Genomic DNA, 14,171 nt, shown 5'->3' with positions numbered 1-14,171 from the left:
ATGGGAAACAACACACTATTTTGATATAGCTCCAAAGAAATAAGTACTTTCTTTTAAAAATAGTTTGTATGTGGATATATATACATACATTATTCTTCATACCTAATGTTTTTGAAACTAATGTTTTTTTCTTAAGTAGAGAAGGTAAAATTCATTTGTATTGCAACATAGTAGTTCTATATAACAGTAGTTGTAAACAAACATTTCAGTTAGCTATGATAATATCTCTATAGAAGCACTTCAGTAAGCTGTGATTATCATTGTTGTGATTATTGTTTTGAAGGAGGATCATTGTTCTAGTATTAGTTTGGAGGGTCTGTGCATATTAAACTGAATTCTTTGGCTGTGCTTTTAGAAAATCATTGTAACATTTTGATGGAAGTTGAGTTCTTGATTAGAATGTATGTATATAGATTGCCATAAACTGGCCTTTTCAATGGTTTTTTTTAATTTTATAATGCATACTTAGGCAGAATTATGGGACCACAGACTGTTGAAATTTCTGGCATGTAATATCTCTTGTTGGTCAGCTGCTGTGCATTCTAGTGAGGAAAGTCCTACGGTACACTGTTTACTTTTGAAGTCATGGTTTTTGTGCCCATTGTTCAGAAGAGCAGGAATATTCTGGGAAATGATTGACATAAGTAGATAGAATATCTATACTATATTGTGTTTGATGCATAAAATGTGAGCATTCATAGTACAGCCACTCTCTGCAAGTTGGTATCCTAGAGTTGATAATGTCTAAATATGTTTATTATTGTCTAAGTGCATTATTAGAAATCCAAATCTTCTGAAATAGCATAATGCCCCAAACAACTCTTGGATTATTATAATGAATTAACCACACTTAAGAAGGATTGTACACTGTTTGATCAACTCAGTTTAAAATACGGAGATAAAAAAGTTACCAAATGATTTGTAAATTATGATCCTGATGGACAAAATTCAGTGAGCCAATAGTAAGCCTGTTATAAGCCAGTGTTTCCGATTTGTACTTTTTTCAGTGTGCAAGCTACTTTTGACATTATTTACATTTATAGTGCTTTTAAGAAAGGACTAAATATCAGAATGAGAAATAACAAGGACTTTTAGTTTCAATTTTGTGTGAAGAATTGGTCAGTATCAGCTTCATTAAAATTTTAAATTCATTTTCTTGTATCAAGAGCCCTAGTGGCACAGTGGTTAGAATGCAGTACTTGTTTGTTTTGTTTTATTGGATTTATATGCCGCCTTTCTCCCAAAGGACTCAGGGCGGTGTACAGCATTAAAAACACATATTACAAAAGTTAAAAGGAAATTAGAAACAATCCAAAAAACAAACCCAATTGGTATAGCACTAACATTTAAAAAATTAGATAAAATTAACAGGCCAGGCCGGCTTGCAGGAAAAGCCAACTTTTTAGGGTGTGTCGGAAGGACCGGAAGTCAGGGATTATGCGAAGCTCCAGGGGCAGCTCATTCCAGAGGGAAGGCGCTCCCACAGTACTGTAGGCTACTTGCTCTGACTGCTGGCTGGCTGCAATTTAGCAGTTCGAATTTCACCAGGCTCAAGGTTGACTCAGCCTTCTATCCTTTCGAGGTGGGTAAAATGACCCAGATTGTTGGAGGCAATATGCTGAACACTCTAAACTGCTTAGAGAGGGCTGTAAAAGCACTGTATATAAGTTTAAGTGTTATTGCTAAGTATTATTGCTATAAGAGAAAAAGTATCTACTTATTTACCAAAACATCTAAAGCATAGATTATTAGAATGAGATAAGAAAATGATATCTCCACAAAAATGCCTTTGCTTTAATACAAGTTGCATCTTCTATATTTCAGAAGAACCAATTCAGTGTACAATGTTGATAGTAGTATTCCTCCCATGGGTTTCAGTTTAGAAGACATGGGGGGGGAGTTAAAATAATAAAGATTTCCCATTGTGAAGGGTCCTTGGTATTCTCTAAGTAATGTCTCCCTTGTAGATGTTTCATTACCCAAACTAAATAACATCAGCAGTACTTGTGGGGAGTGGGATTTATTCCCAGTTTATGTTCTGGAGCTTTCCCTGTCAGTATTGGTAGAAGTAGTTTTGGTAGTTTTTGACTGGACTATTTACTGTTGGCTTGTTTTTATTGGGGTATTGTTGCTTCTTGATTGTTGATCTGATGTTAACTTGGTCTTAATCTATGCTTATCTGGGTGTTGATTGCTGTTGAGAAGGTATTTCGCATAGTATGTAGATGTTGTTTACATCTATGTGTCTATTGATGGTCGATTTGTCAGAATGCCAGGCTTTCAAGTCCACCAAGGACCCATCATTTCAACCTGAGCTACAAACATTCTCTTTTGTCAGTTTCTCATTATATATGACATACATACTTGTATCAGATGCCAAGGCACAAATGTAAAAAATGGGATTTCTATAAGGCCTTATACATGCCAGTGTTCTGGCATCAGTTTGCTACAGGCATCTGTGATATTTCCTTTTCTTTGTTCCCCATTTCTAGTTTTCAGCTAACTCCTCTTGCTCTATGGTCAGTTTTAGGACCAAATAATCTGTTTCATCGACTTTGTGTAGCTTACCTGCATCTTGTTTTCCTCCCTATTTTTCTGGTTTACTTTTCCAGAAGTAATTTTTCTGGAGGTAATCTGAATCCTCAACAGTTTTGGTACTATTGGATTGATGGGGGTGTGGGGTGTGTCATTAAAGGCATTTGATACTGTTACTATTTTTCAAATACTTTTTTTGAATACACAACCTACAAAAATAAGTTACATATTCAAAGAAATTTTTTGGATTTTTATGGCTAGAAAAGCATTAATTTTACATTTTATTTACTTTTAGAGAACTAGAGGACGAAAACGAAGCTATCTTCCAGAAGAAGAAAAACCTGAGGTTGGAATCTTGTAATTGTATTCATTTTTATTGATTAGATGAAAATGTCAAGAGTAAGAAGTAATGTTCTAAAACCTTTCCTTTGTTTTGATTTGTTGTTTCTCCTTCTACTAGGAACGGATTCCAAGAGAAAGAAGACAAAGACAGTCTGTAGTACAAAAGAAGCCAAAGTCTGAGGACTTAAGAACAGAATGTGCAACATGTAAGGGAACTGGAGACAATGAAAATCTAGTCAGGTAGGGCTAATGTTATAATATTTTCCAAAGTTCCATTTTCATCACTTTCTCCCCATGGTTGTAATGAATGAAGTCTTAAAAGTACTGAATAAGGCCAGCTGATTTAAGAGGAATGCAGACCTCAGAAACAGTTAGGTGATCCACTTATATCCACTAATTGACTTGCCATATGTTTTCTCTATGTATTTAGATGTAGTGTATCTCTGTTTATTTTCATATACAGGAAAAACTCAAAAAAATTAGAATATTGTGCAAAAATTCAATTATTTCAGTAATGCAACTTAAAAGGTGAAACTAATATATGAGATAGACTCATTACATGCAAAGCAAGATAGTTCAAGTCGTGATTTGTCATAATTGTGATGATTATGACTTACAGCTCATGAAAACCCCAAACCACCATCTCAGAAAATTAGAATATTACATGTAATCAATAAAACAAGATTGTACATAGAACAATATCGGACCTCTGAAAAGTATAGGCATGCATATGTACTCAGTACTTGGTTTACAATACAATAGTAGAGTTGGAAGGGACCTTGGAGGTCTTCTAGTCCAACCCCCTGCCTAGGCAGGAAACCCTATACCGTTCCAGACAAATGGCTATCCAACATCTTCTTAAAGACTTCCAGTGTTGGGGCATTCACAACTTCTGGAGGCAAGCTGTTCCACTGATTAATTGTTCTAACTGTCAGGAAGTTTCTCCTCAGTTCTAAGTTGCTTCTCTCCTTGATTAGTTTCCACCCATTGCTTCTTGTTCTGTCCTCAGGTGCCTTGGAGAATAGCTTGACTCCCTCTTCTTTATGGCAACCCCTGAGATATTGGAACACTGCTATCATGTCTCCCCTAGTCCTTCTTTCTCTTAAGCTAGACATACCTAGTTCCTGCAACCGTTCTTCATATGTTTTAGTCTCCAGTCCCCTAATCACCTTTGTTGCTCTTCTCTGCACTCTTTCTAGAGTCTCCACATCTTTTTTACATCGTGGCGACCAGAACTAAATGCAGTATTCCAAGTGTGGCCTTACCAAGGCATTATAAAGTGGTATTAACACTTCACGTGATCTTGATTCTATCCTGAAGCCTTCAGAGCGCTTAAAACGACCATCCGAGCACTTCCGGGTTGCTCGGAGGGTGGTTTTAAGTGTTTGGAAGGCTTCAGGGAAGCCTCGGGACGGTCCCTGAAGCCTCCGGAGGGGGAGGCTCTTTTCGCCGTCCCCAGGCTCCTATAAAGCCCCTGGAGCCTGGGGAAGGCGAAAAAATCATGCAAAAATGGGCGCATTGTACGCGCATGCGCACTGGGGGCGCGTTGCATTATGGGTACGGCACGCCCGCACACGACCCCCCCCGCGCTCCCCCCACTTGTGGCACGCGAGCCAAAAAAGGTTCGCCATCGCTGACCTATACTGTACCTGTGCATTCCGTTTTTGTTGCCTAAATGTAGAACCTTACTCTTTTCACCATTGAATTTCATTTTATTAGATAGTGCCCAATGTTCAAGTTTGTCAAGAACTTGGGCCCCTTTTGCAGCAATTACTGCCTCAATGCAGCGTGGCATGGAAGCTATCAGCCTGTGGCACTGCTGAGGTGTTATGGAAGACCAGGATGCTTTAACAGCGGCCTTCAGCTCTTCTGCATTGTTCGGTCTCATGTCTCTCATTTTTCTCTTGGCAATGCTCCATAGATTTTCTGTGGGGTTCAGGTCAGGCAAGTTTGCTGGCCAATCAAGCACAGCAATCCCACGGTCATTGAACCAGGTTTTGGTGCTTTTGGCAGTGTGGGCAGGTGCCAAGTCCTGCTGGAAAATGAAGTCAGCATCCCCATAAAGCTCATCTGCGGAAGGAAGCATGAAGTGCTCCAAAATCTGGTAGACGGCTGCGTTGACCCTGGACTTAATGAAGCACAGTGGACCAACACCAGCAGATGACATAGCTTCCCAAATCAACACAATGGAAACTTCACACTGGACTTCAAGCATCTTGCAGTGTATTCCTATCCATTCTTTCTCCATACTCTGGGTCCTTTGTTTCCAAATGAGATGCAAAAGTTGCTCTCATCAGAAAAGAGGACTTTGGACCACTGAGCAACAGCCCAGGTCTGTTTTTCTTTAGCCCAAGTAAGACGCTTCTGACGTTGCTTGTTGTTCAGGAGCGACTTGACAAGAGGAATGCGACATTTGAAGCCCATGTCCAGGATCCATCTGTGTGTGGTGGCTCTTGATGCACTGACTCCAGCCTCAGTCCACTCCTTGTGAAAGTCCCCAACACTTTTGAATGGCCTTTTCCTGACAATCCTCTCCAGGCTGCGGTCATCCCTGCTGCTTGTGCACCTTTTTTCCCCACACTTTTCCCTTCCACATAACTTTCTATTAATGTGCTTTGATACAGCACTTTGGGAACATCCAACTTCTTTTGCAATTACCTTTTGAGGCTTTCCCTCCTTACGGAGGGTGTCAGTGATGGTTTTCTGCACAATTGTCAGGTCAGCAGTCTTTCCCATGATTGTGATTCCTACTGAATCAGACTGAGAGACCATTTAAAGGCTCATGAACCCTTTGCAGGTGTTATGGCTTAATTAACTGATTAGATTGGGACACTTTGAGCCTAGAATATTGCATCTTTTCACAATATTCTAACTTTCTGAGATTGTGGATTTGGGGTTTTCATGAGCTGTAAGCCATAATCATCACAATTATGACAAATCACGGCTTGAACTATCTTGCTTTGCATGTAATGAGTCTATCTCATATATTACTTTCACCTTTTAAGTTGCATTACTAAAATAAATGAACTTTGCACGATATTCTAATTTTTCGAGTTTCACCTGTAGAATTGATACTCTGTCAGGGTGAATTGCTTTGTCTTTTAACAAGACATAAAAGATAAAAAGCCAGTCACTTCTACGATACAAGATCTGTTCTTCACTTTCTATCACAAAGTTATATGTGAAGTTAGTTTTCACTTGTCTAAAAGTTATACTGATTTCCACGAATTGAAGTATTTTTATTCCAAGGCTAGAAAACAGGAGTTTGTAAGTTCTAGTCCTACTTTAGCCATGAAAAACTGGCTGGGTGCTTTTGAGCCAATCATTCTTCTCAGCCCAACTGATGTGATAGGTTTATTATTGTGGGGAAAATTGGAAGAGGAAGGAGTTAGGTATGTTAGGTAGGTAAGTAAATAAAAATTAAAACCTGTTCATCCAATTTCTTCATCCCCCAATTTTATAGAATTGTAAAAGCCATTTTCATTCATCTATAAATAGATGTCATTATTCAGATTTCAAATTAAAAACATGGTGATCAACTAATGAATGGAATGATTTAGGCCAAGGCTTTAGTTGAGAACTGAAATAAACTCATTTTTTTTACTTCATTTGATGTACAGTATTTAAAAAACCCTAGGGTAAAATCATTACATAAATAAATAGTCTTATTTCCATCCAGTTTTTTAAAATAAAATGTTTAATAATATTCTAGATACTGGTAAATGAAGGAATATATTTAAAAAATTAAAGCTACTGGAGTCTAACAAATAAGTGTGAGAATAGAGAATAAAGAACAAATTAATTCCAATGAGCTACACAAAGCTAAATGGCATTGTAGAATTGTTGTCTATGATAATTCAGCACTTCAAATAATTCAGAATGACATTTTACTTGTGGCATTTTTAGCATCTTACATCTACCTCAATATAATGAATTTTAATTTCAATGTTGGAGCCATACTCATATTGAATATTGATGGTTTAGGTGAGAAACCAGCAAGAATGAAACATTGCATTCAGAAGCAAAATTTTCCATATATGATACCTGAATATTGTTGACAACAAAATCTATTCTGAAAAACATTCATTTTCTTAAGCCCTTTAGAAAGTGATACAAGGTCCAACTAAATATTTTTATTTATTTATTTATTTATTTAATTCCTTGCACTTCGCATAACATATGGTCTTTTTGCTCTTTCTTGGAAAGCATGGTTTCCTGTGTGTATCTCCTTGTTGTGGAATAATTTACTATGGTTGCCTTGATAATAGCAGTGTGGTTCTAGAGAAAGAAGAAAACTCCATTCTTGTTTTCTGCACTGCCTGCAAGTCTTAGCATGGTTTATTAGAAAATAACATTTTTACAAACCTGCAAACTTTGATAACTCTAAATTGTGTTTAATGTGTTACTGCTTTTCTTAGATGTTAAAGCTACATTGCTCATGTGGTATAGCTGCCTGTCAATGTTTTATGTTGCATCTTGTTTTATATTGATAAGCTTGGTACAAGATATAAGTCTAGATTTTTTTTGACTTTTTATTTGAGAGAAAGACCTTTATTCCAGGTTATTTAAAATGCATACATGATTTTATTTTATCTGTGAACAATTTCATTCACAGATTTTAATTTCCAGCGGCCTTTGAATATCATTGCTAGTTAAGGCAAACACATTTGTTTAATTATTGTATGGCATTACAGAAATGTTTTAGGGAGATGATTCCAAATATTAAGTTTTATTTCTTTTTCCCAGCAGTCAAGAATGTTTTCAATTCTATTATCTATAATAGGGATCACCAACCCTTTGGACCTCAGGGACCACTAAATTCATAATTTTAAATCCTGCGATCACTAATAAGGATTTTTTAAAAAAAAGATAAATAGCATTTAGTGCAATATAAAAAATGCAAATAATTTTTCTGTGGACCACCAAAATTTTCTCACAGACCACCAGTTGGTGACTGCTGATCTATAGGGTCCTACTTTTGTTAAAGAAATGGTGCTAGGTTGTTTTTTTTTTTAAGAGTCATAGGAACATCTTCATTCCATTTTTTGAAAAGTGACTAGAAATATTATGGAGTGAAGTAATCTTTTGTTTCAGGTGGAGGCTTTAGTTAAGATAATATATATGATCAGTTTCAGGGCTTTACACTTCCCTAGTTTATTTGAAAAATTAACAATGCTATTAAAATTGCTACTACTGCTTATTTCCAAATATTTGAATATGACTTTTATAATCTGAATGCTGAATTACATTTTTTAAGAAAAAAAATAATTAGTTGATGTGAGATAACAACTGTCAATTCAGTGCAAACTCTTATGTTATGCTCTCTGCTCTGTAACTTATTTATTTTTCAATTATGATTGTCAGTCTCTTGGGAGCTGCTTGAAAAGAAAGTAACTTTTTAAAGCATGAATTCACAAAATTCTCTTTAGCAAGATTTATTAAGAAGAAAGAATAATAGTACAAAAAATTCCAGCAGGTGAACTAATTTTCATATTAAGACTTTCTATTTTAACTTCTGTTCTTGAAAGTGTATCAGAAGGGAGGTGATTCCCTTCTTTGATAATAGATAAATTTCCAGATGTTTGCTTCCATAGTGTTGTTTGAATATTTTATGATTTTGAGAACCGGCCTTTCAGTAACTATATTGTTGGTCAATATACTTACTAGAAATATTGTTTATATGGGAAGTTACCTAGAAATATATATCTAATGTATAAGGAAGCGAGAATATGTCTTCTTTCATCAGCAATTGCTCTGCCTTTGGAAATAAACCCATAGAAATATGTACATATTATGCTGGAATCCTCCAAGTATAGAAGCTACTTTTTTGTAAGATTTCTCAGTTTCAAAAATGTATTGCTGCAAAGTGGAGAGACAAGAATAGACAGGTTATTGTTTCAGAAGCATATCCAGGGAACCATTACATTCACCTAAGCAATCAACTACTTCTTTAGATGATCACCATAGAAATTTATGAAATTTTCATTGTTGTTTTTAAAAGTTGTAAAAATGTACAGAACAATATCAGATTGTTAGAGATATTCTAAATGAATAGTTTTGTTTAAAATAACTACTTGGTAAAACACAGATCATTTATTTTTCATAGCCATGTTGGAATTATTGCAAATGCATATGAATCATTCTGGTATTGCAGTCCTTTTTCATTACTGTTGTCAAATGTGGAATATTTCATTAAGACTGCAAGCCATGCCCTACCACTAGTATCCCATTCCTTTTTGCTTGATAAATTTTATTTTGCTGTGCTTATTAACTTCAAGAAAGAAAGAAAGAAAGAAAGAAAGAAAGAAAGAAAGAAAGAAAGAAAGAAAGAAAGAAAGAAAGAAAGAAAGAAAGAAAGAAAGAAAAAAAGAAAGAAATTTCCATCTGTGGCAGAAAAAAACTTTCTTTTGAGTTTATGACTGCTACATTTCAGAAATTAAATGATATGGAATGTATGTATGTATGTATTTGTGTTACAACCCCTGGTATGCCCCTGGTTTCCCTTTATTTATTTATGAGCACAAATACAACACACACACACACAAACACGTGTGTGTGTGTGTTGTATTTGTGCTGATAAATAAATAAAGAGACTAGTATAGATCTATTTCAAGCTATTTAGCTCTCATCAGCTAGCCATACCCTTACTGGGATTTGAACCTGGGCTGTATTATATATTAGGCAGGAGTCTTAGCCACTAAGCCACAGGCTCTCCTCCTTATCAGCTGAGCCAGGGAAATAGGTATGTATTTGTGTTACAACCCCTGGTATGCCCAAATATGGGAGGGAGCTCCCATACCATTTGGGCATATCAGCTAGCCATACCATTTGCAATATATTGCAAATACATATTGGTCTAAACTAATAACAAAATAACAATATTTGCATATTTTAACCTGAAAAATTATTTTAGGAATATTTTAACCTTCATATGTGTAGGAAAGAACATGACATTTGAACCATGTTAATAGATGGGAGAAACTATATTTTTATTAGTTGTATATGTCCATTTATTTATTATGTGTTTGTTTATTTAGCAAATGTGTATGCCATCTATCTCATTCATGAAGTTAAGTCAATAAGTTAACATGGAATTTTTTTAATCTATTGTATTGATCAGTTTGAGTATTTATAAAATCTGGAAATTTTATCCATTTAATATAGTATTCTTTTATCATTATAATTATAGCTTTAATTATAAATAAGTCATTATATAAGAATGAATTATTTTGCTTATCACAAAGATTAAGAAATGCAATACACTTAAAGCGCATCCTATTTAAACATCCATAATAGGAAATAAATAATACATTGTAGTAGCTGAAAATCAATATGGTAGGTAATATGAAGAGGAAGATTTAACTGTAGTCTTAGTAATGGTATGATCAACCTTAGTTTGTATGATTTAAAAGGGAGAGGGTATGATGTTCAGTTTAAATATAAATTAAACAAAATATAATAGATGATGTCTTAGGGCAAGGTGTACAAGAATTGAATTTTAAAAATGAAATTTCCAAGAACTACTGTTTGCCATCATTACAATGTTGCATAATTGTAATACTCTACTATAGTATAATAATACTACACAATTATGACTATTTGAACTAAAACTGCCCTTTTTGTGAAACATTTCATTTTGATATCTTGTCCCAAATTTATAAACAGTTTTTTTCCAGAGCTGGAAAGCATAGTAGGCAATGTCTTTAATTTCCACTGAAAGTTTTTTTGTCTGCAATGAGTCTGCTAAAGGAATATATAATGGAAGCAATGAATTGACGTTGCAAGACTGTGTAGTAAGTGACTTTTACCACTGCACATAAACAGAGCAGTTATTCTAAATCATAGCATCAGTTTTACTCAGATAACCACTAAAATCACTACACTGTGGTCCGCTGGAAATGCCATCATCCTTCATCTGCCACATTAAGCCTGCAGAGAGCAAGCAGCAGTTGAGTCTATATTGTGGTGAAAAGGAATGAGCCCTTAACCAAGTGAAAAGATGTTTCTGGAAGAGCAGTAACCTTTTCTATGATGTGTGCTTTTTCCATTACATTTTTGACAGAAAATGATGCCAAATGATTTAATGGTGACATTTTGTTTGCTGACTTTCCTTATTTCCTATTTAAAAAATAAATAAACATAACTTGGCCTAGAGGGGGAATGAGTGGCCAGGCATTTTGAATCTGCCTACAGAATTTCTAATTCGTATAATGATTGAATTATTATCCTGCGGTGTTTTAGGTTTTTTTTTTAATTCTCTTATATTTTTAATAATCAACTTTTTTCCTGTTATAGCATCAGTCATTTTAGTAAATTAAGTTAAATATGTATCTTTTAATACATAAACAACCTACCGCATAATTTGATAAATAAGAAGCTTTTAAAAAAATAACAGACACCATGTATATCAGACTTGTATCACCTAGTTGTAGAAACTGGGTTTAATTTTCTGATGTACATTATTCTGTAATAATGATGTAAATTCAGTTTGTGATATAAATTACTCCAGCATGGCTAATTATGGCAGTACACATATCATCCTAATCATTAACAGAAAAGTATCTGTAAATATTTATGGATGAGAAAATGAGCAAAAAAAATCTGTTTTGTAAAATATAGAAGCATGTATGCATATTTTCAAAATCTTGTAAATATATAGGAAAGAAAGAAAGCAAAGGCTTATCACTTATCATTATTAGAGGATAGAAGAATACATATTTTTAAAATTGTGTAAATGTTGTCTCATACTACTATACACTCATATTTTCTTTGAGAACTAATAGCACATTCCCATTTTAGTTTGCACAATAGGGGCTTTATTTGAGAGGCTGTGTGGGTGTTTAATGATTAGATATTCACCTTCATCCTGCTAAAAAATGTCAGGGAAATGTTGGGAAGAGTATTACTGTATCTCATTTTATTCATGACCTTACATGTGGTTTCTCATACTTTGGAGTTCTGAATGTCTCTACTGAGCACCAATCTGTAATTATGCAAACTTCCTATTTTTTTATTTAGAATACTATTGTCTCTTTCACCAGTTAAATAAATGCAACAAATAGCAACAGTAAATCACTTTTTTGGCTTCTAAAGATATATTAATCTGAATGACCCATTTGAAAATCTTTCCCCACTATAATTCTATTTTTTTTCTTTTTGAAAAAAAAAAAGCCTGGGAAGCAAAACGATTTCTGTCACAGCTATTTTTTTTAACATACTATAGGGTAAGTCTTTAAATGTGCTTGACTGCAGCATGGTAAGTCTTTGTTCATCTTTCTTTGAGAACACAAGACATTGTCTTTATCCTGTACTGTGTTTGAACTTAAAGCAAACTTCTGTCAAGTGTGTAATAGAATAAAAGTCTACAGTAAGGATTGAGATAAAGGACTCTCTTTAAACTTTAGTATTAGAATTATATCTTCTGGAAGACTTTTCTTATGTTGAGCATTGCTTTCAATTGAACTTTCAATGATTCCTGGACAAGGACATAATTCAAGGAGTTGTATCTGCATACAACTGTTTTCTGTGTGGAGGCTTACTTCTGCCTTGCACAAGTTCTGTAGGTCAGTGAAGCAAAATAACTTCCTTCTGTTCTTATAAATTAGTCAGATAGAAATATACAAAAAAAGCTTGCCCAGAATATAAAGCTATCTAATGGGCAGAGTAGATTCCATGTATCTCCCTTCCTCTTTTCATTCTTTTCTAGGTTTAATTTTAAGCCTGTATACACCATGTATAATATATATTGATATATGAAATGAATTAGAATCAACTGAGTGATACCCAGGTTAAATTTATGAAACAGAAATAGAATTTATTAAGCCACACATTCCATATGTCTATGTGAAACTTGGAGTGAAATCATTCTTAGTCTCAAATAATTCTCAAAAGCAGTCCACTTTGCACTAAAGTCTAAAAATAAGTCTCAATTTATAACCCAGGAGCTTCTTTTGTTAAAGAGACTACTAATGAAAGTAGTCACTGGATGTGCTAATTCTAGTTTGGGGGGAAAAATCTATTGGCTCAGATGGGCCATAGGCTAGAGCTGTCAAAACTGGAGTGTGACAGTTTTCTTCTAAGAAGTAGCCAAAAAATTATTAATTAAATGGATTTTCATTTAGAATTATGATATTCTAAGATAAATCCACTTACCTAATTAAACAGAACATTGATTCTTCATACTATGGTCTGCACAACAAGGCTGATTCTATGTTTCTATTTAATTGCTCCCTAGCTTATTTTTAAAATGCTTCTGAGTATTTCTAATTTGCTCGGTTGCTTCATTATTTGAAGTTTCATTCCCTTTCCCCTTCAGTGATAAGTGAAACTCTGAATTAACTCTATCCTACTACCCTTTCCATTTTCTAGACCCAATTATATTATTGTTTCATTGCTTGGCTGCCTTTGAACCAAAACAGCACTACAGAAAAGTTATGTGTAAATATTATGTTTGCATAACTGAAGAAATCAGTTACTGTGGTTCAAAATTTAATTACTCATTTGGTAATGATGAACAAAATACAGTATTGGTTTCAATAAATATTACATTAATGTACAATATTTTGGGAATAAAAGTAATAATCACAGATGAGGTCATTCTACTTTATTATAAAGCTACATTGACAGAATCTTGCAAATCTGAAAGTACAAGTCTTCTCATGTCTCATTTACAAAATGAGAAAGGAAGATTTCTTCCTTCGCCCCAGCTACTAGCCAAATGTAGGCTATGTTATTTTTTAATTAATCATTCCCTTAGCAGCATATTTTCTCCCAGTCTTCCCACATACCATTATACCCAATACTCTAACACATGTCAATCCAACAGTTTCTAATAGTTGCAAAGTTAACAAGCAATTTCTGAAAGTAATTAGAAAAGGAAGTGTGCAAACCCAGTGTCCTTTTAAAGCAGCTGTCCACGTTTTCAGCAAAATTATTATTCGCTCAACTTCCACATCTTTAAGCCCGATAGAAATGACTGTCTTGAGGTCTCCTTGTGTGGCAGAACTATCTGGAATACTTGAAGATGATCTTAAATCCTCTCCTTGTCCAGAGAGAAATTACAAAGAACTGGCCAACTTGCTGGCTCTTCATTCTTCACAGTTGTTGGATTAATTTTTCATGGAACCATCTTCAGTTTGCAAGAAGTCCTAGATTTTGATCTTTAAATATAAGTTTTCAATTTTTTTTTACCAATTTTATTCTTTTAGTGTGATTCTTTTTTTAAAAATAGGTTCTTCTACTATTTCCAATCTTGCATTTAGCAATTTGTTCTCTTTTTCTATCTCTGTTATCATT

At 34.4% G+C, this 14,171-nt stretch overlaps 1 protein-coding gene across 10 annotated transcripts in view; it reads left to right on the top strand.

The window, feature by feature from the left end:
• PHF14 (PHD finger protein 14) overlaps window positions 1-14,171 on the top strand; it is a 152,962-nt gene that overhangs the window by 61,422 nt on the left and 77,369 nt on the right. For all 10 annotated transcript variants that reach the window (XR_014176826.1, XR_014176827.1, XM_081971459.1 and 7 more), the window contains 2 exons: window positions 2,830-2,880; window positions 2,995-3,116. Coding sequence is in view for 8 of the 10 variants with exons in the window: in XM_081971459.1 (XP_081827585.1) it covers window positions 2,830-2,880; window positions 2,995-3,116 (173 nt within the window). In the remaining 2 variants the exon portion in view is untranslated. The remainder of the gene's footprint in view (window positions 1-2,829; window positions 2,881-2,994; window positions 3,117-14,171) is intronic.

This window comes from Natrix helvetica (assembly GCF_964273705.1).
Source record: "Natrix helvetica genome assembly, chromosome: Z".
Lineage (NCBI taxonomy): Eukaryota > Metazoa > Chordata > Lepidosauria > Squamata > Natricidae > Natrix > Natrix helvetica.
The sequence above is the reverse complement of the archived record's forward strand: the minus strand, read 5'-3'. Positions and strand labels throughout refer to the sequence as shown.